The sequence below is a fragment of the Chiloscyllium plagiosum genome, chromosome 5 (assembly GCF_004010195.1).
Source record: "Chiloscyllium plagiosum isolate BGI_BamShark_2017 chromosome 5, ASM401019v2, whole genome shotgun sequence".
Lineage (NCBI taxonomy): Eukaryota > Metazoa > Chordata > Chondrichthyes > Orectolobiformes > Hemiscylliidae > Chiloscyllium > Chiloscyllium plagiosum.
Genome location: NC_057714.1, coordinates 37220585 through 37241868, shown reverse-complemented (window position 1 = coordinate 37241868; position 21284 = coordinate 37220585). Strand labels below are relative to the sequence as shown.

The 21284-nt window shown below is 39.6% G+C and overlaps 1 protein-coding gene across 13 annotated transcripts in view; it reads left to right on the top strand.

Moving 5' to 3' along the window:
- Positions 1 to 21284, top strand: part of phf14 (PHD finger protein 14) — a 290569-nt gene that overhangs the window by 62873 nt on the left and 206412 nt on the right. For all 13 annotated transcript variants that reach the window (XR_006311667.1, XR_006311666.1, XR_006311664.1 and 10 more), the window contains exons 5-7: positions 898 to 1057; positions 5289 to 5400; positions 9048 to 9185. Coding sequence is in view for 8 of the 13 variants with exons in the window: in XM_043689855.1 (XP_043545790.1) it covers positions 898 to 1057; positions 5289 to 5400; positions 9048 to 9185 (410 nt within the window). In the remaining 5 variants the exon portion in view is untranslated. The remainder of the gene's footprint in view (positions 1 to 897; positions 1058 to 5288; positions 5401 to 9047; positions 9186 to 21284) is intronic.

Here is a 21284-nt window from a genome sequence, read left to right as displayed (position 1 = left end):
CCCTGTCCAACACCATCCCTCCCGCACCAACGCCGTCCAACACTGCCCATCCCCCACCCACTCCCCAACCCTTCTCTGGGGCAGATGGACGGGACACCAACAACAAGACTGCTGCTGCTGCCTTTTGGGGGGTGAGTCTCCAAATAGTGCACGCGCGCGCACACAACTTTTTACTGCAACTTTTTGACAGGTTCCACCTTTGCCCTATACAGTACAATATTGGAGAGATTATCTGGGAAAGGGGGTTTAGGGTGCATGCCTGTGTAGAACTCCAGGCAAAGTGTGGGGAGAGAGATAGGGCCGGCAGTCAGTCATTTGGAGACAGTGTCTGGGCTCCCATTGACGTCCAGGACTGTTCACGGCAGCATTTCAGGAAGTGGAGTTCACTTTTATTCAATGTAAACAAAAGTGTTGGAAACACGTCTTTGATATAATGTTTCTATCAGGACCTCGAGACCTCCTTTGGATAATCGGATATTCGGATAATTGATATTTGGATAATCGAGGTTCCTCTGTATTCTGTTTTGTATGGGGTCTCTTCTATGATAAGTTGAACTGTTTTACGTATTTAGGAAAGGATTATTTTATTTGATGTCTTGCACTGTATATATTAGTAAGTCATCTTTACTAATGTTGGTTTTGCATCACCTAAAGTGCAACGTTTTGGATTTTATGCTTGTAAAATTTGCACTTCCTTTATTCCTGAGAGAACTTCAGTTTCAGAGTGTAATAGCTAGAGTCTTTTGAAGATATTTGGGTAAAGTTTGTACTTGTAATTTCAAGTAAATCTCCAAGCGAATGCTGTCAGTTGCACACACCTCACTTGGGGTTACGTCTCAGGATAAGTTCTTGAAGTGAAGTCTAGACATTTCATCAGTGTATTTTCTCTTCTGGCAGGATGCTATGGTGTCGATGGTGAAAGTGATTCCATTATGAGTTCTGCCTCTGAAAACTCAACAGAACCCTGGTTCTGTGATGCATGCAAATGTGGAGCTACACCCAGTTGTGAGTTGTGTCCCAATGTGGATGGAATTTTTAAAGAGACTGATGCTGGAAGGTTTGTTTCACTTCAAGAAAGGAATAATAATGTTGGTTTAAGTATTATAAGCGCGTTCAGAGGCTTCTGCATGTGGTTCATAGAAGGTCCCCTTCAGAAATTATTGTAGTTCATAGTTCCCAAAATAACAATATACTCCACTAGCTCCATCATAATTGACAATTCTGACCACATTGCTGGAAGTCTGTTTTCATGATATCTAAATGTGAGCTATCTGATCTCATATACCTGTCATTGCACTTGCCTTTTAAATTTAGATTGGAAATCATAAACTGCCAGTTTCCTCTTGCTGACACCAGCTAAGAGGGCACTTCTGTATACTTATGTCTCAAATTTCTCCAAGCTGTTTGAAATCTCAAACGAATTTACTCACTCAGAATATTTGATATGTTCAGGGTCCTCTAAAACCTCCTGCATAATTCTCGTTGTGAGCCATCACCCCACCAAGCCTCAGTTCAAAATCTGTTAATTTATCTTTCTAAGTGTTACATTTTTGGAAATTTCTCTTTAATGGACATAGCTATTTTACAATATTGTGGGATATTTTGAGAGCTTTATTAGGATTGCAAATGAAATCTGCATTAAATATTTGTTTCTCCATATCTTGTATAGAGGAAGTAAAAGAAAGTCTCTCTCAAGATAAAACAACTTTCCAAAAGCAGAGACAGCACGGGCACAAAGGCATGCATTTTTCTCCCAAACTGCTGGCAGCAGTGCCTGAAAGATCTATTCTCCATGTCTAGAGACTGCCTGAAATACTGGAAAGTTTTGCAGCCCCATAACCCAAATGGGCGCTGGGAGAAAAAACAGGAATTTAAATGCCATTTCATGCTGCAGTGTCAAGTAACAAGGACAAGTAAAGAGTTTTTTAAAAAAGTCAAGTTTTTTGCAATTGTGTATTCCCAGTCCCCGTTCACAATTGTGTTTGAAAAGGGCAGGCTTCATACTTGTAAAAAAAAAAGTTGCAGTAAAACCAAAGTAGAAAATGGAAAAGGAAACTTACTAGAATTGAAGAGTTATCACAAGCACTTATTGAAAATAGCTACTACTGCAGCCAGCCTGATGATGATGATGAGGATAAGTATAAGTGAGTCTCTTAATGGAAGCCTGACCTGATCCTGTGTTTTTCAAAACTTGCCGATTTCTAATTGGTTCAGTCTCAGTCAATTCTTCTTCCTTTCTCCATGAGTTTTTTCACAACTTTGTCAGGAGATACATCTGTAATTTTGAGATACACTGTCTCAAAGATTATGAAAGTCTCTTAAATTAGTTCATAAAAGGTTGTTAGGTTAGCTGTTGAACAAAGATGTTGATTGTTCATTGTTTGTCATTAAAGTACTAGCTAAGATTTTCCTCATATGCTAACACTGAAGATATGTTACGTTGTGTGCTTTGTTCACATGTCACCCTTGGCTAATTGACATTGGATGTTTCATCCTTAATCAATTTTTTGCAGTTTGTCGTGATAGGTTGCCATTGTCCTCCACCCTTCAGGGGTAAGCTGAGAAGACAGATCCCATGTCTACCTTAGCAGAAATAGAAATTGAATTTGTGCTATTGACACTGTTTTGAGCTATATGCCAGACATTTAGTCAACTGAGCTAGCCAGTCCCAAATGACCGAACCAGCTGTGGCATTGCACACTATCTGCTCTCTGGGAAAAGGGTTTTGTTCCAGGATGCAGCAGATATTCACAATCACATGCCATGAGAACACAATCACATGCCATCTAAACCTCTTTGTTTCAGAGAGTATAATGCAAAATCAGATTCTAACCTTGCCCGTTTTCTAAAAATGCATCTCACTTGATCAGGAATGAGAGGCTGCTCTATTTTGCTTTCCTTTGTCTAAACATAAGCATTGAAATCAGTTGTAGAACCACTTGCATTCTGCAAGTTGAAATTGTTTATTATATTTCTGGAAGGAGTTGATGCATATGTGAAACATACTTTATTTTCTGTTCACCCTTGATTACACTGGCTGTCTTGTATATTGTTTTAGTGACTTTATACAGGTTAACAAAGCTTTAGAAAGGAGTGTGATATAGAGAAGGTTTACCAGGATGTTAATAAGACAAAGTAAAATCACAGGTGGGATAGAGGGGGACCAGTAAATGTGGCATACTTGGATTTCCAAAGTCATTTGATAAGGTGCCACATCAAAGCTTGCTGCGCAAGATCACATGGTGTGGGGGTAACATATTAGTACTGATAAATGGTTGATTAGCTAATAGAAAGCAGAGGTAGGGATAAGTGTGTCTTTTGTGGGCTGCAGCCACTGCACTGCAACAGACACCAGTAGTGGGACTGTAGCTATTTGTACTATGTAAATGATTTGGATGAGGGGGTCCAAATAAATGGTAGCTAAGCTAGTCCATGATGCCAAGATAGGTTGGAAAGTAAGTTGTCGAGAGGAAGTATTGAGTCTGCACAGTGATATCGACAGGTTGAACGAGTGGTCAAACATTTAGCAGATAGAGTATAATGGAGGTAATATGGGTAATTTCAACAAGAAGACAAGAAAAACAGTGTACTGTTTAAATATAGTGAGATTGTAGAACTTCGTGGTTGAGAGAAATCTGGGTACGCTGTGTATAGCAGGAAGTGAAGACTGCAGATTTTGGAGATCAGCGCGAGGATCTGGTGCTTGAAAAGCACAGCAGGTCAGGCAGCATCTGAGGAGCAGTAGATTCAACGTTTCGGTGCATAAACCCTTCAGCAGGAAATCTCCTGATGAAGGGCTTATGCACGAAACGTCGATTCTCCTGATCCTCGGATGCTGCCTGAGCTGCTGTGCTGTTCCAGCACCACCCTCTCTTACATTGATATATGAACCTCATAATCTTACTACGCATATAAAGCAAAGGAAAAACAGTAAGTTTTTTTTTGCAATTGGTCTAAATTCTAAAAGTATGGAAGTTTTACTACAACTTTACAGGATGGTGGTGAGACCTGGAGTACTGTGTACAGTTTTTTTCCTGTTATTTGAAAGAAAATGTCGTTGCTTTAGAAGTAGTTTAGAGAATGTTAATTCGGCATATTTTGTGGGACAAAGAACTAGTGCCCATTGGAGTTTAGAAGTATGAGAGATGCTTGTATTGAAGCGCGCAAGATCCTGAGGGGACCGAATAGGATAGATACCTGCAGGATGTTTCATCTTGGGGAGAAGCGATTAAAATGAAAGGATGTAATTTAAGAATAAAAGGTCTCCCTTTTAAGACAGGAGAGAATTTTTTTTGTGAGTTCTTATTATATGAAATTCTCTTCCTCAGAAGTTGTGGAAGCTGGCTTTTTAAGATATTCCAAGCTGAGTTAGGTTGGTGTTTTTGATATGTGAGGGAGTTGAGGATAGAACATGGTATTTCTAAAGGAAAATAGATCTGAGATCACAAGCAGATCAGCCACATCTTATTGAACGTTGGAGCAGGCTTGAAGGTTTTTCATATTCCTCTTAAGGTCCTTGTTCCTGTGTTACCATGGATGCAAGTCTTCAGGTATTAATAGGCTGGAAAAATCAGAACTATTGTCTTTGGAACAATAGGAATAGGTTAAGCAGTGATCCAACAAAAATATTCAAAATGATAGGAGGGGTAGAAGGGTCCCTGACATGAAGACACAGATTTAAAGTCATTGGGTAAAGATCTAGAGGGTATATAAAAAATGTTTTTACTGTTGTCAGGATATAACATGTTATGTAAATGATAGGTGGAAGTTAATACCATAGATAATCTTAAACAAGAGTGTTAATGAGGAACTTGAGGTTCCAGGCAAAATGGAGGCATGTGGGGCTGAACATGTCTGCTGCTTCAAATTACCAGCATAGATGGGGGCGGCACGGTGGCACAGTGGTTAGCACTGTTGCCTCACAGCGCCAGAGACCCAGGTTCAATTCCCGCCTCAGGCGACTGACTGTGTGGAGTTTGCACGTTCTCCCCGTGTCTGCGTGGGTTTCCTCCGGGTGCTCCGGTTTCCTCCCACAGTCCAAAGATGTGCAGGTCAGGTGAATTGGCCATGCTAAATTGCCCGTAGTGTTAGATATAGGGGTAAATGTAGGGGTATGGGTGGGTTGCGCTTCGGCGGGTCGGTGTGGACTTGTTGGGCCGAAGGGCCTGTTTCCATACTGTAATGTAATCTAATCTAATCTAATCTAATCAGATAGGATGAGCCAACCGTGAAGTTGATTTCCGCGATTGTTTGCGCTCTCAGTGGCTTCCTGTGTATTTTCTCTATAGGTGGGTTCATGTTGTTTGTGCCCTTTACGTCCCTGGTGTGGCATTTGGAGATATCGACAAACTTCGGCCTGTTACTCTTACAGAAATGAACTATTCAAAATATGGTGCGAAGGTAAGACTGTATTTCTGCGACAATAAAAATGTTCTTGTTTGTTTTCAAAAATCTGATACAAGGATTATTTTAAAACCGATTGCCAATAAATTGATTTAAAAGATAGACTAGAATATCCTTTATTGTCACGTGTACTCAAGTACAGGAATACAATGAAAAGGTTTTACAATGACTGCCTCTAATGGCACCATCTTAGGTGCAAGTACCGAGGTACAAATCTTGGATACAAAAGAGGGGAAGAAAGGAAAGTAGTAGCCATTTACATTGTCTAAAATAAGTTAAAAATTAGACAGTTATAACATAGCTAAAGGATTGACATTACAGTCCGGTAAAGAATTTCAAATAGATGGTATATTGCAGCAGCTCAGCAAGCATATAGTCTGACCGCCTGTGCTAGGCCCCAGTCTGCTCCACACCAGCATTCAGTTGCACCAACGTATGTTGTGCTACTCTGGGACTCTGCTTTCCCCTCACGTTTGCTCTGGGACTGCTAAAATGAGAGGAAGAAAAGGGGAAAGAAGAGGTGGAGCAGAGGAGCTCCAGGAGGAGCATACTACTTTGCTGCCATCTTGCTGTATGGTAGCAGAGTAGAAAAAAGATCTTGGAGCAATCACCAGAGATTTACACTAAGTTTGGGTATACATACTTTAAAATATGACTGAGAACTTTGTGTGAAACATAATAGATTAGTGGTGCTGGAAAAGCACAGCAGTTCAGGCAGCATCCGAGGAGCAGTAAAATCGACGTTTCGGGCAAAAGCCCTTCATCAGGCATACAGGCAGAGTGCCTGAAGGGTGGAGAGATAGGTGTGAAACATAATGTACAACTCTGGTAGGTTTGCTTACAGGCTTTTTGGGCAAGGATCTTTCATCTCAAGACACCCAACATCAGGAATTACGTGCCTTTGGAAATCTGCTGACTCCTGTCTTGCACCATCACTCACTGTGCATGGGTTCCTTCTTGATTCAAGGGCCAAGAGGTGATTTAGTACTGTCAGTAAACACTGCTTTCCCAGATTAGTATATTTGCTGACCTCTGAATGACTGGCCAACACTTGACCAGCCCTTCCAAATGCCTGTGATCACAGTGGAAGACTGGCAGCTGACTCGTCAAAACCTTGAGATCTGTAAATGCAGTAGGCCTTCCCAAAAGTTAGGCAGCTGAAGCCCCCTTCACCTTATACAGCATTCTGTCCATAGATTCTGTGCTTTTATTTGCCAGACCTATTGAGATGAAAGCAAATTTTCCATATAGTATTGGTTATTTTGTATGAATTCTATATATGAACCATAAAGTCTTTGCTTCTTTACACTTTCTAACTTCTCAACATTTAGAAAATAATCCCATTTCTTCTCGACTGTAACAAAGTATGGTGGAAAACTACACACTTCTCTAGATTTGAATTGCATCTGGTCTATTTTTTACCTTTTATCTTAACCTATAATTTCCCTTTTCTACTGTCTGCTTCCAACCACTTCGTGATAGTATCTTGGCGTCAACACCAAACTTAGTTATTAATGTTCGACCCACTGCATTTGGCAGTTCTTGAGTCTTGAAGATGGACGGCTTCAAAAGTGCATGTGATCCAGGCTGATGCTGCCAATGCAGCACTGAGGGAATGATGCATCGTCTTAGTATTTTTTCGGTGAGATATTGAACTGAAGTCCAGCCTGTCCTCTTGGTGTGAAACATCTTCTGACAGAATTCACAAGATCACTGGTGTTTGCTCAGATGTCATGGACTATTTTATCTCAACCAACACCAAAAATTGATTAATTGATTACTGATTTGTTGCAACGTAACACTGACTACATTGTAAAAGCATGCCATTGTCTGTAATGTACTTTAATATCCCAGAGTGATGCAGCAAAAGTGCAAGTCTTTTCACTTAATGCCACTTTCTTTTGTATGTGCCATTCCCTATTCCTCCTCCTCATTTATTGACATGTACATACTGTAAACCAGAGACCAGAGTGCACATCCTGAGTGGACACTGCTTAGCCGCAACCATCCAGTTGGATTACGCACATTCTCAGTGTTATGTTTCTCTTACCCCTTTAACCAATTTCCGAGCAATGCAGTTTGTTTTATTGTCACCTGTCTCTTGTGTGGGTCCTTAACAAATGTGTTCATAATAATGTCCATAGACAATTCCTTACATGCCATGTTAGTGACTTTCTCAAAAAAATTAAACTAGATTACATTCTTAAATAAATCTGAAATAAAAACCAAATGCTGGAGAAACTTTGCAGGTCTGGCAGCATCTGAGAAACTTCTGTTTTCAAGAAGAAATGAAGTTAATTGTTAACATTCCTGGTGGAGTTTGACTCTTCCTTGGAGCACTGGTGTTCTGAAGAAGAATCAAACATCAATTCTGTTTCTCCTTGCACAGATGCTACAGACCTGCTAAGGTTCTCCAGCATTTTCTGTTTTTATGTTCTATATTGCTATTTTTAATAAAGCATTCTGAATTACTTTATGGTTAATGAGCCAGTTTCTTAGCTATTCCTTGGTTCTTAGCTGTTCCCTAAGTAAACTATAAATGATAATACAGGAAACATTGTTTTAGCTGGCACCTTATGAACTGGAATTCTCTAAACTAGCAAAAATTATATACCTCAAATACCTGAAGTTTTCTGTATTATCCCCGTGATCTCCATGATGTCTGAGTAGTCAGTTGAGGGTGTGAATAAGAAAGCTGTCTGCTGGTAAATTTTACTTAAGGTAAAATTGCATTATTGTTTAAATCATTTATATTCTAAAGAAAGTATAACAGTGATGTGTAAACCCGCTGCATGATGTTTCTATTACTTAGTATGTATTTTTACATTGATTATGTGGACCTCTTGATTAACTGGAATATTTGATTGACCAGCAAACTCCTGGTTTCATCGGTGCTGATTAGTAAAAAGTTTGCTATATATGCAAGACAGTCACAATGACTAATTGTCACTCATTTATTCAGAAATATTGCAGAACAAATTTGTCCTGATAGTTGGTGTTCTGGCTCCTATTGTAAAGGTTGCAGCCCTTTCTAACTATTTAGCTTGTTCTTTTACTTGAATAATGTTTGAATAAAGACATTTTTCTTAACTTGTGCAGTGACATTGGCATGTGGCCTTCATACAGTACTATCTAGTGCATCGGTTTCTGTATAAATTACAGGGCGAGAGTGATCGGTTTCATGATTCTTGTTAAGTAATTAGTTAATTTTTACTTCGCATTGGTTATAATGGTGCACATTTCTAGACCAGTATCTTTGTTTCATTAGTTTATCACTCATTGCTAGTTGTCAAAAGGTATTTCAATATTACAGTTGGTATATGTACATTTCGGAAGAAGTTTTGAAAAAAAACAAATTAAAAATCCTTTTATAATGAGTAGTTTTAGGCTTTTTACTTTATTGGCTATTCTTTGAAGTAAACAATTTAACTTGAATGCTCTCTCAAACTCATTTTTCATTGTGTTAAATAATCAGTACCATTTCAGAATATTCTAAGCATGTAGTGCGTGTTCTCCATCAACCCAGTCATGACAGTATTTTCATGTGCATGCTTGTTACATAATTTCTGCTGAATCATTCAAGCTTGGTTAAGCTACAATGCTTAGAGGACTTCCTGACTGATTTTCTTCTTTTGTTTGTTCAGGAGTGTAGTTTATGTGAAGACATGCGATTTGCTCGAACTGGAGTGTGCGTAAGCTGTGATGCTGGTATGTGCAGAGCGTATTTCCATGTTACTTGTGCTCAAAGAGAAGGGCTACTTTCCGAAGCAGCTGCTGAAGAGGTGAACCCACATTTACAGTTGTCCTGTTTCCCACTTTCCCTCTTCTCCTTCGAATAGCTGAGAATAAATGTCTGTCATAACGTGCCTTCCAAATAATGTTTTTTGTTTATTAGCTACATTTAAATGTCATTTTAAAGAGCTGCTATGTATATCATTGACCTTCATATTGCTACACAAAATGGCTTATTAAAGTCTGAATAAAGAAATAAATGATGAGGAAGCAATGACTACACGTAATTAACATGAGAAAGCATTACTGTTTTAACTTTAATTTTTGACACTAAAACATTAGAATTATTGACCAGTGTTCTTGTTCAATAGTTTATCATTTGTTGGTTGTCGAAAGGTATTTCAATATTAGACCAGATATATACACGTTTAGGAACAATTTTTGTCAAACATAAATTCAAATCCAAGATCGTTATACATTGAGCAGTTTTAGGACTTCTATTTTATTAGTTGCTCTTTGATGTACGGTTTGCAATTTAACTTGAATACTCTCAAAACCCCATTTTTCATTCTACTGAATAATCATTAACATTTCAGAATATGAAACAACATATCTATAAGCATTTAAGAGCTTATTTTGATGGCAATTTGTATGATGTTCATTTGTTGGCAGTCACATGACTATGATTGTTTATCTAGAAAATTCCAAGTCACTGGCCATGACTTCTATGGGTCTCTGCGTTGTTGATGAGCTTGATCCTATAGCTATATCAGCAACTATGCATTTGGCTGGTGTTTCTGGGAAGTGGAATTGGTCCTTGCCCTCAATTAATGGTATTTCTCAGGTGGCTCTTTCCATATTTCCTCTTGCCAATGTGTGTTCTCGATGAATTGTGCCCTTTCATAGAGGAGGTTCCTCCAAGTCAATTTCTTCTAAATGAATGCCTACCAGGCATTGATATCAGCATTGCATTCCTTGACTTAGGTCTTTAGGGAGCCTTTGAAGTACTTTCTTGGTCCTTCCCTCACATGGGTGGGCCAGTGGAGTTGACTTTGGATGGTCATTGACTTCAATGTTCTAGTTAGTGCCTCGCAAAATAACTCGGGTGTTAGAACGTCAGTCCTTTCAGCCGATGCAGAGAACCCATCTCAAACAGCATTGATAGTATTTATTCAGGGTCTTTCAGAATTATGAAGAAGAATTGAAAGAATAGCTGCCTTAAATACATGGCTCTTGGTTTCAGTACAGTTGTTATGATCATTGGTGACTCTCGTAGTTAGGTGTCCGAAGGTGACACTACTAGACTGGATGCCATATTGGAATCTACATTGATGTCAGCCTCAGATGTGAGGTAGCTTCCCAGGTAGGGGAAATGCTCCGTATGTGGGAGAATTTCTCTTTTGATTTTGTGTAAATTTTATTCACTCATAGAGTGTCGGAGTTGATGGTTGGTCATTGTTTATTATCTGTCCCTAGTTGTGCTTGAGAAGGTGATGGTGAGCTGCATTCTTGAGCTGCTACAGACTATATGCTGTAGGGAGACCCACAAAACTGAAAGGGACGAAATTCCTGGATTTTGACCCAGCGACAGTGAAGGAACACCCATATGTCAAGTCAGGATGGTGACTGGCTTCAAGGGAAAAGTGTAAGGTGGTAATGTTCCCATGTATCTGTTAGATGGAAGTGGTTGAGGTTTTGGAGGGTGCTGTCGAATGATTTTTGGTGAATTTCTGCAGTGCATCTTGTAGATAGTATGCACTGCTGCTACTAAGCATTGGTGTTTGAGGCAATGGATGTTTGTGGATGTGGTGCCAATCAAGCAGGCTACTTTGTCCTGGATTGCCTCAAGCTGCTTGAGGGTTATTGGAGCTGCATTTATCCAGGCAAATTCAGAACATGCCATCTCACTGATGACTTGTGCATTGCAGATGGTAGACAAGCTTTTGGAGTGATGGGTTTCTTGCTACAGTTTGCCTAGCCTCTTACCTGTTCATGTAGCCACTATGGTGAGTTCAACTGAGTTTCTGGTCAATACTGAACTCGAGAATGTGATAATGGTGGATTCAGTACTGCTACTGCCATTGAAAGTCAATGGACATTGATTACTTTGTCTTTTGTTGGAGATACCCATTTCTTGGCAATTTTGTGTGGCGCAAATGTTACTTGCTACTTTTCAGCCCAAGCCTGGATATTGTCCACTTTATGTTGCATCTGAAGGTGGACTAATTCAATATCTGAGGGGTCACGGATTATACTGAACATTATGCAATCATGCGCAACCATCTTCACTTCTGATCTTTTGATGGAGAGAAGCAGGTGAAGATATTTGGGCTTGAGACATTACTCTGAGGAACGCCTGCAACAATGTTTTGTAGTTGAGATGACTGACTTACAACAACCACAACTATCTTCCGATCCACGGAGTATGATTCCAACCAGTGGAGAATATACCCCTATTAGGGCTCCTGAATGCCACCCTCAATCAAATGCGACCTTGAGGTGAAGGGCTGGCTCTTTCCCACCTCATCTCTAGAAATTGAACTCAATTGACCATATTTGAATCAAAGTACTAATAAGGTCAGGAGCTGAGTGGTATTTGCACTCTATGAGAGAGCATCTGTGAGAAAATTATTACTAGGCAAGTACTGCTTGATAGTACTTTTGTTGGCACCTTCCATCACTTTAACTGATGATCAAAAGTATATTGCTGAGAGAGTAATTGGCTGGGTCGGATTTTTCCTGCTTTTGGTTTACAGAAAGTATCTGGGCAATTTTTCATATTTTTGGGTAGATGCAAGTGTGGTAAGCTGTACTGAACAGTTTAGCCAGGGTGTCGCAAGTTCTAGAATACAAGTCTTCAGTACTGTTTCTAGATGTTGCCTTTACAGTACCAGTGCCTCCAATTGTTTCTTGACATCATGTAGAGTAAATCAAATTGGCTGAAAACGGGGATCACGGAAGGAGGTTGAGTTGCATCGTCCACTGTGCAATTCTGGCTGAAGATTGTTGTAAATACTCCAGCCTTATCTTTAGCACTGATAGACTGAACTCTTCTAGGGGTATTTGTGGAGCTGCCTCGTCCAATGAGTTATTTGATTGTCCACCACCATTCATGACTGGATGTTTCAAGACTGCAGAGCTTAGATCTGATTTGATGATTGTGGGATCACTTATCTTTGACTGTTATGTGGTGCTTCTGCTATTTGGTATGCAAATAATCCTGTTTGGTAGCTTCACCACGTTAACATCTCATTTTCAGGGGATGCTTGGTGTTGCTCCTGGCATGCCCTACCGCACTCTCTATTGAACCACTGTTGATCTCCTGGCTTGATGGTAATGGGAGATTTGCTGGGCCTTGAGGTTGAAGATTGTGTTGGAGAATGATTTTGCTGCTATTGATGGTCCACAGTATCTCATGGATGCCCAGTCTTGTATTGCTGGATCTGTTCAAAGTTAGTCCCATTAAGCACTGTAATTGTGCCATGCAACACAGTGGTGAGTATTTTCAATGCAAAGATGGGATTTTGACTCCACAAGACTGTGTGTTAGTTACTCAGTCTAATTCTTAATAGATCCAGATCTTACTGGAGGGTTAGATCTCAACTTGCCCTTGAATGAATGAATAAAGTCATCTTGGGATTGAGCCTGAGACCAATTTTTCGGTATGCTGCCATAAGGGCATTAAGCAAGGATTGAAGTTTCTCTCCCAAGAGAGCGGAGATGATGTTGTCATCCACATACTGAAATTTCATGAATGATGTCACTGTCATTTTCTTCTTGGATTTCATCTTGTTGAGAGTGAAAAGTTTTACATCTGATGGCAGACAATGTCCACCCCACTTGTTCTTGACAAGGTGAAGAATTTTGGCGATGAAGATAGAGAATAGTATGGGGGTGATCACAGACCTCTGCTTGCTTCCTGTCTTAATGCCAATGAAGAAGCTGAAGATATTTGGACTTGGGACATTACTTTGAGGAACGCTTGCAACGATGTCTTGAGATGACTGACTTACAACAATCACAACTATCTTCCTATATACCAAGTATGACTCCAACCAGTGGAGAATTTATCCCTGTTAGGGCTCCTGGATGCCACCCTCAATCAAATGCGATCTTGATGTGAAGGGCTGGCTCTCTCCCACCTCATCTCTGGGATTCAACTCATTTGTCCATGTTTGAATCAAAGTTGTAATAACGTCAGGAGCTGAGTGGCATTTGCACTCAGTTTGTTCCATTAAGCACAGTGAACATGCCATGCAGCACATTGAAGAGAATTTTCAATGCACAAATGGGACTTTGACTCCACAAGACTGTGTGTTGGTCACTCTTACTGCTATTGTCATAGATTGGTGAGGATGAGATTAAGTATGTTTTTCCTTATTGGTTTCCTCACCACCTGCTGCAGACCCAGTCTAATTCTTAATAGATCCAGATTGGTACTACTGTGAGGACTGTCACCCTCATCCACACGGTGGAGACAGAGGATGTTGATAAATTTCTCTGGACAGCTAACCTCTGACAGTGTCTTCCATAGCATTTCCTGATCAACTGTGCCAAAAGCCTTGATCAAATTGATGAATCCCATGTAGAGTGGCTTGTAGGATGAAATTTTTGAATACTTGGAAGTGCAAAGAAAAATAGAACAAAGGTAGCATGGTTTCATGAAGGGGAGATCATGTGTGACAAATGTTAGAATTCTTTGAGGAGGTAACGAGCAGGTTAGACAAAGGAGAGCCAATGGATGTTATCTAGTTGGACTTCCAGAATGCGTTTGACAAGGTACTGCACAGGAAACTGCTGAGTAAGATAAAAGCTCATGGTGTTAGATGCAAGGTACTAGCATGGGTACTGGCAGAAAGTAGAGAATGGGGATCAAAGGGTCCTTCTCAGGATGGCAGCTGGTGACTAGTGGAGTTTATACATTAATGGTGTAAATGAAGGAACCGAATGTATTCTGGCCTAGTTTGCAGATGATTCAAAGATAGATGGAGGGACAGTTTGTGTTGAGGAGGCGGCAGGCTGCAGAAGAATTTAGACAGGTTGGGAGAGTGGGCAAAGAAGTGGCAGATGGAATACAATGTGGGAAAGTGTGAGATCATGCATTTTGGTAGGAAGAATAGAAGCATGGGGAAAGTTTCTAAATGGGGAAACAAATTAGAAATCTGAAGAGCAAAGGGACTTGGGAGTCCTCGTCTAGGTTTCTCTGAAGGTTAACTTGCTGGTTGAGTCAATAGTTAGGAAGGCAAATATAATGTTGGCATTTATTTCAAGAGGACTAGAATATAGAGGCAGGTTCATACTCATGAGGCTTCGAAGGCTCTGATCAGACCACATTTAGAATGTTGTGAGCAATTTTGATCCCCGTATCTTAAGAAGGATGTACTGGCCCTGGAATGGGTCCAGAGAAGGCTCATGAGAATGATTCCCAGGAATGAAAAGCTTCAGATATGTGGAAAGTTTGATGCCTCTGGGTCTATACTCCATGAAGTTTAGAAAGGATGAGGGGATCTAATTGAAACTTAGAGTACTGAAAGGCCTGGATAGGATGGATGTTGGGAAGATGTTTCCATTACCAGAAGAGACTAGGACCTGAAGACAGAGTCTTGGAGTAAAGGGCAGACTCTTTAGAATGGAGATGAGGGGAAACCTTTTCAGCCAGAGAGTGGTGAATCTTTTGAATTAATTGCCACAGAAGGCCACAATTTTGAGTATGTTTAAGACAGAGCTAGAAAGTTCTTGATTGTTAAGGGAATCAAAGGTTACAGGGAGAAGGCAGGTGAATGGTGTTGAGAAACTTATCAGCCATTATTGAATGGTGGAGCAGACTCAGATGGGCCGAATGGCCAGTTTCTGCTCCTATGGCTTTGGTTGGTGTTGCCCTCGCGTTTCTCTGAGAATTGTCAGACATAGAATAAGATTTAATGTGGAAATTATGCCTTTGTTGTGCATGTGTCTGTCATTGTATAAGTTAAAACTAAACTATCTGCTCTGCATCAGTAAAGTTCAGCAAAACATTACATTAATACTAAGTGAAAGCCATGTTTTTCTTTAAAGATGACAGTCTTCATTAGGCAAAAACCTGCTCTCATTTTAATTATCAAATTGCAAATGGTGGTTCATTGTTGAACTTGGCATAAATTTTGTGTACTTCAGTGTGGTAGAAATGTCACCTCCATTTCAGTTTTAAACTGCACAAGCTTTAATGTTGAGAACATTATGTGACTGGCTCCTAGTCTGACACTAAAGCACTTTGATTTACAATTTCAAAATCCATTCTTATACGTTTTCCTTATTGCTGAATTTCACATCATTTGCATCTGTAAAACCTTATTTATTAGTTGTTTGCTTATCGTCACTGATACTTTCATAAGTTTTCATTTGGTTTCTTTGTTGCTCAATTTCATCTTAGGAGCACTAGATCAGCCATCAGATATCAGTTTTTTTATATTGTCCATGGGTTGTGGGTATCAATGGGTTGGCCAAAATTTATTGTTCATCACTAGTTGAGATTAACTCCCGAGTTAAGAAACATTGTTGTGAGTCTGGAGTCACATGTCAGGCAGACTACTTCAGAACAGCAGAGTTCCTTCGGTTAAAAAAAAACTGGCTGGATTTTTCCAACAATCAACATTGGCTAGATGGTAGCCATTAGTCCAGCTTGTTTTCAGATTCTGGACTTTATTGAAATCAGTTTTCACTATGTGCCATGTTTCGCTTCAAACCCGTTTGCCCAGAAGATTAGCCTGGAGTTCTGGATTGATAGTCCAGTAACATTACCACTATGCTACCACCTCTATTTTCGTACAACTAACAAAAAAAATGATAAATCAATAGTTATCCACCTCTCTTTGAATACACTGCTTGTGTGTTTAAACAGCAGCATAAAGATTCAAAGAGATTTATCCTTGAGATTTAGATGGAGTCAGTTGATTTTCAGGCAGGGCAGGATGTAGAAGTGTTAATCTCGTTGGCCTTAAAAAAGGCAAGTGCTCTAGTTCCTCCTTGCTAATTCTGTGATATCTATTGTGAAGTTTTTGATTTTTAGTGGCGGGAAAGTTTGACCACTTAAGAGCAGTGCATGGTGTAATCGTTGACACTGGCCTTTCATTTCTGCAACCTGGAATCACTCCAGTCATGATTAGTAAAATAACATGCTTTCGCATGTGGTGGTGTAGTAATGTTAATTTTTGAAAAAAGTTAATAGAGTAAAATATCAGTAAGCATGTCTGTCAAACTGACACTGTCATAAAAATGTCCATGCTGTCCTTGTTTGTTTTAATCTATACGTGACTCCAGTTTCACATACACTTGAATATTTGATTGTTAGTTGTTCCTGAAGTACCCTAGTAAACCATTCATTATGCTAAGAATAGGTAAGATATATTATGATGGCCAGTGAGTCCATCTCCCAAGAATGAATTAAAGCTGTAGTAAATGCCTGAGAGCAGGAGACTGAGAGTAAGTAAGGTGAAGTGACTGAACTACTGATGCAGTCTATTGCTGATTATCCTTTTGCATTAAAAAACTCTGTTATCCAGTCTAAAGAACATTAATAACAGCAAGTGTGAATTTAGTGCCTAAACATAAAAATATCAAATAACTTGAATTAAATAATTTTAAATTAAGAGTAGATTGTATTGTCTTGAAAAGTTTTGATGCAAAGGTTGAAAGAAATGAGAGACCAGAAACAGGAATCCAGAAAGTTGAAGTATGATAGGGATGGAACAATAGGTTAAATGAGATCTTCACTAATTTTCCTAAACGCCTAGTTTGTTTAGCTTCATCATATTATAACCTTCTCATCTTGCGTGCCAATCTTGTGAACTTTTGTAATCCTGGTTCCAAAACAAGTATAGCCTGCCTTTAATATTATGACCAGACTACAGACAATACTCTGGATGTGGTCTCATCATGCTCTTTAGCAATACATGTTTATTCTTGTGCTTCAAAGCAAATGCGGTAAAAGCTAACATCATTTGAACAGCAGAATATAAGAAATAGGAGATACAGTGGGCTTTTGAGCAGACACTTTGAGCCTGTACCACAATTTATTAAAATCATCATTGCTTTGATTTGTGGCCTTAAACATAGTTTATTTCCTAGTTGCCAGAATTGTTGACTTTGAATTGCAAATATGACCTTTTTTAAGTGACCAATTTTTTGCCAAATCATTTAATCTATCTTTAACCCTTTGCAGAGTACTTGTACCCTCTTCACAACTTTCTCCTAACCAATGTTTATATTGTCACAAATTTGATTACAATGCAGTTGGTTACTTCATCTAAGTCATTAATGTGGACTGCAAACAAGTGAAGCTCCAGCATTCCCCAGTTATAACTCTTCGAGGAGAAAGTGAGGTCTGCAGATGCTGGAGATCAAAGTTGAAACTTTATTGCTGGAACAGCACAGCAGGTCAGGCAGCATCCAGGGAACAGGAGATTCGACGTTTCGGGCACAGGCCCTTCTTCAGGAACGGTTCCTGAAGAAGGGCCTGTGCCCGAAACGTCAAATCTCCTGTTCCCTGGATGCTGCCTGACCTGCTGTGCTGTTCCAGCAATAAAGTTCCAACCAGTTATAACTCACCAACTTGGAAAATGTCTCTTTACCCCATTCTGATCTTTCTGTCTGTCATCCAATCCAATATTCATGCTAATATATCACCGCCAACTCTATTAGTATTTACTTTGTTTATTAACATTTTATGACAGTTTATCATAGGTATTTTGGAACTCCAAATGCACTACAACTGTTGGTTCCCCTTCATCCATTATATTTGTTAAAGCCGCAAGCATGATTCAATTTATCAAATAACTTTCCCTTTTACAAACTCTGCCCGATAGTATTATGATTTTCTAAATTTCTTGCTCATACCTTTCAGTTGTTTTTTTGATTAGTGATTTGTCTTCCTAATTGCTTGTGCCTTTCTTATTGTTTTCTGTATCTGCACTAACTACTTGTGCTCCTGGTGGGAATATACTCAATTCTCTGCAAACATCAACATTTGTATGCTCCCCACAGTGGTGTGGGAGGTGAGGAGTAAGATCGTTTCTTTTCCAACAAAACTGAAGAACTTTCTTATCCCTCCACATTATACCTATTTTCTCGCCTATTTACCCACTCACTAAATCTGACTATATCTCCTTGCAGCATCTTTTTGTCCTCCTTTCAACCTGGGTTCCCATTTAACTTTGTATTGTGATGCATCAGTACATGTCTGTAAGTGATCCTATCTCTTTTAAATTACTGATGTAGATTTTAAAAAGCTGAAACGTTAGCACTGATTCTTACAGCACTTCATAGTCTGCCAACTCAAAACTGCTCCATTTATCCCTACTCTGTTTTCTATTCATTAACCTACCCTGTAGCCATGCTTATATATTACCCCCAACTTTAAGAGTCTTTATAGTAGATATTTACCTTTGTCTGACATTGAATTGCATTCTTTTTTTCAAAATCCGAGTATGTATATATTCCCCTTTGTCTTCTAGTTAAATCCTCAAACTGTGATGTTTTGTTGAACATAACTTCACTTTTGTTAAACAGTGTACAGTGTTTATGATCATCCTATGATTTTCTAAGTGCATTATTAAGACTTCCTTAATAGATTACAACAGATTCTTAGCAGGCTAACTGCCTATTTTCTCTTTCCCTCCTTACTCGAATGGTAGTATTGCATGCACGTTCCAATCTGCTGGTGTCACAGCAGAATTGAGGAAAGTGGAGAATCCTTATCAGCACATTTTATATCTATGTAACTCTCCTTTTGGAATTCAAGGATGCTGCCATCAAGCCTTCAGTATTTGTCAAATTTTAGTTCAAGCTACTCCAATACTTTATTATCTTAATTTCTTCCCTCTCAGCTCTCGGTTACCATCTTATTTCTGGTATGTAACTTACATCTTCCACTATGAAGACGTATGCAAAGTATTTGTTCAGTGTGCCATTTTCTAATTTTCCCATGGTAATTTTTCCTGCTTCTGCTTCTAAAGGGCTAATGGTTATCTACTTTTTTTATGATTTGGAGATGCCGGTGTTGGACTGGGGTGTACAAAGTTAAAAATCACACACCAGGTGATCACCTGATGTAGGAGCGTCGCTCCGAAAGCTAGTGTGCTTCCAATTAAACCTGTTGGACTATAACCTGGTGTTGTGTGATTTTTAACTTTGTACTTTTTTTATGTACTTGTCAAAATTCATGTCATATACTCTTAGTTTGCACAAATGTTTCCCCCTTTTTATCAAATTCTTGATGGGCTTCTGATTTCTCAAACAATTGCAGTCTGTAGGCATGATTATAAGTCTATATTAAATGAGTACTATCCCAAACCTATTATTTTTCTTTCTTGCTGAGCATTTTCATAAATGGAATATGTTTTGAAGTTTCTTTATCAGTTCAGCCAAACTTCTCTGCTTTTCCATTACACTCCTCTAAACAATGCTGTTTTACATTTATTGGGGCTTTGTTAATCGGATTTACTACTTTTAATAGTCTGTGAATCTTTGTCACCAGACGTCATTGTTTTTCTGTCAAATTTAAGACGATAAGACATAGGAACAGAAGTTAGGCCATTCAGCCTATCGAGTCCGCTCCACCATTCAATCATGGCTGATAACCCCATTCTCCTGCTTTATCCCTGTCATTCTTGATCCCCTTGATGCTCAAGAACCTATATATCTCAGTCTTAAATATACTCAATGACCTGGCCGCCACAGACTTCAGTGGCAATGAATTCCATAGATTTATCACTCTGGCTAAAGGTGTTTCTCTTTATCGCCATTCTTAGAGGTCTTTCCTTTATTCTAAGGCTATTTCCCCGGGTCCTAGTCTCTCCTACCAATGGAAACGGCTTTCCAATGTCTGCTCTGTCCAGGCCATTCCGTATTCTGTATGTTTCAATTAGATTCCTACACACCCCCCCACCTCACCCACGTCGCATCTGAGTGACATGGATCGAGTGGGTGTCGACTTGGGTTAACTGTTTGCTCGCCAAACAACCTTGTTAATGAGAAACAAAACTTTCAGATTTCGGAGCTTTTCAGTTTTTGGATGTTCGGATAACGGATCTTCTACCTGTGCATCCTTCCTGAGATATTCCAAAACTGTGCACAATACTCAAATTGTGATCTGACCAGAGCCTTATTGAGCCTCAGAAGTACATCCCTGCTTTTATATTCAAGTCCTCTCAAAGTAAATGCCATCATTGCATTTGCCTTCCTAACTACTGACTCAACCTGCAGTTTTACCTTGAGAAAATCCTGGATCAGAACACCCAAGTCTCTTTGCACTTAAGACTTCTGAATTTTCTCCCCATTTAAAAAATAGTCCATGCCTCTATTGCATTTCATCGTATTCCTCTATTGTACCACTTTGTATTCCATCTGCCACTCTCTTAACTTGCCCAGAACCTTCTGCAGGAGAGAGTGAGGACTGCAGATGCTGGAGATCAGAGTTGAGTGTGGGGTGCTGGAAAAACACAGCAGGTCAGGCAGCATCTGAGGAGCAGGAGAATTGATGTTTTGGGCGTAAGCCCTTTGTCAGGAATCTTTCTGCAGCCTCCACGCCATCTCAATGCTACCTGTCCCTCTACCTATCTTTGTATCATATGCAAACTTATCGAGAATGCCCTCTGTTCCTTCCTCTAGATGGTTAATGTATAAAGTGAAAAGTTGTGGTCCTAATACTGAGCCTTGCATGACACCACTGGTCATCGTTGCTGTCCTGAGAAGGACCCTTTTACCCCTACTCTCTGCTTTCTGCCAGACAGCCAGGGTTCTGTGCAAGCTAACATCTTGTCTTTGACAGCCCTGATCTTACTCAATAGCCTCTTGTGAAGCACCTTATTAAAGGCCTTATTGAAGTCCAGATAGATAACATGCATTGGCTTTCCTTGGTCTAACCTACTTTCTCGCTCAAAGGATTCTAGGAGATTTGTCATGCATGACCTCCCCTTGATGAAACCATACTGACTTTGCCCGACTTTATCATACACTTCTAAGTATTGAGAAATCGCATCCTTCACAATGGATTCCAAGATCGTACCCACGACTGAGGTTAGGCTAATTAGTCTGTAACTTTTCGTCTTTTGCCTTACTCCCTTTTTAAACAGGGTATCATGATAGGGATTTTTCAGTCCCCTGGGACCCTCACT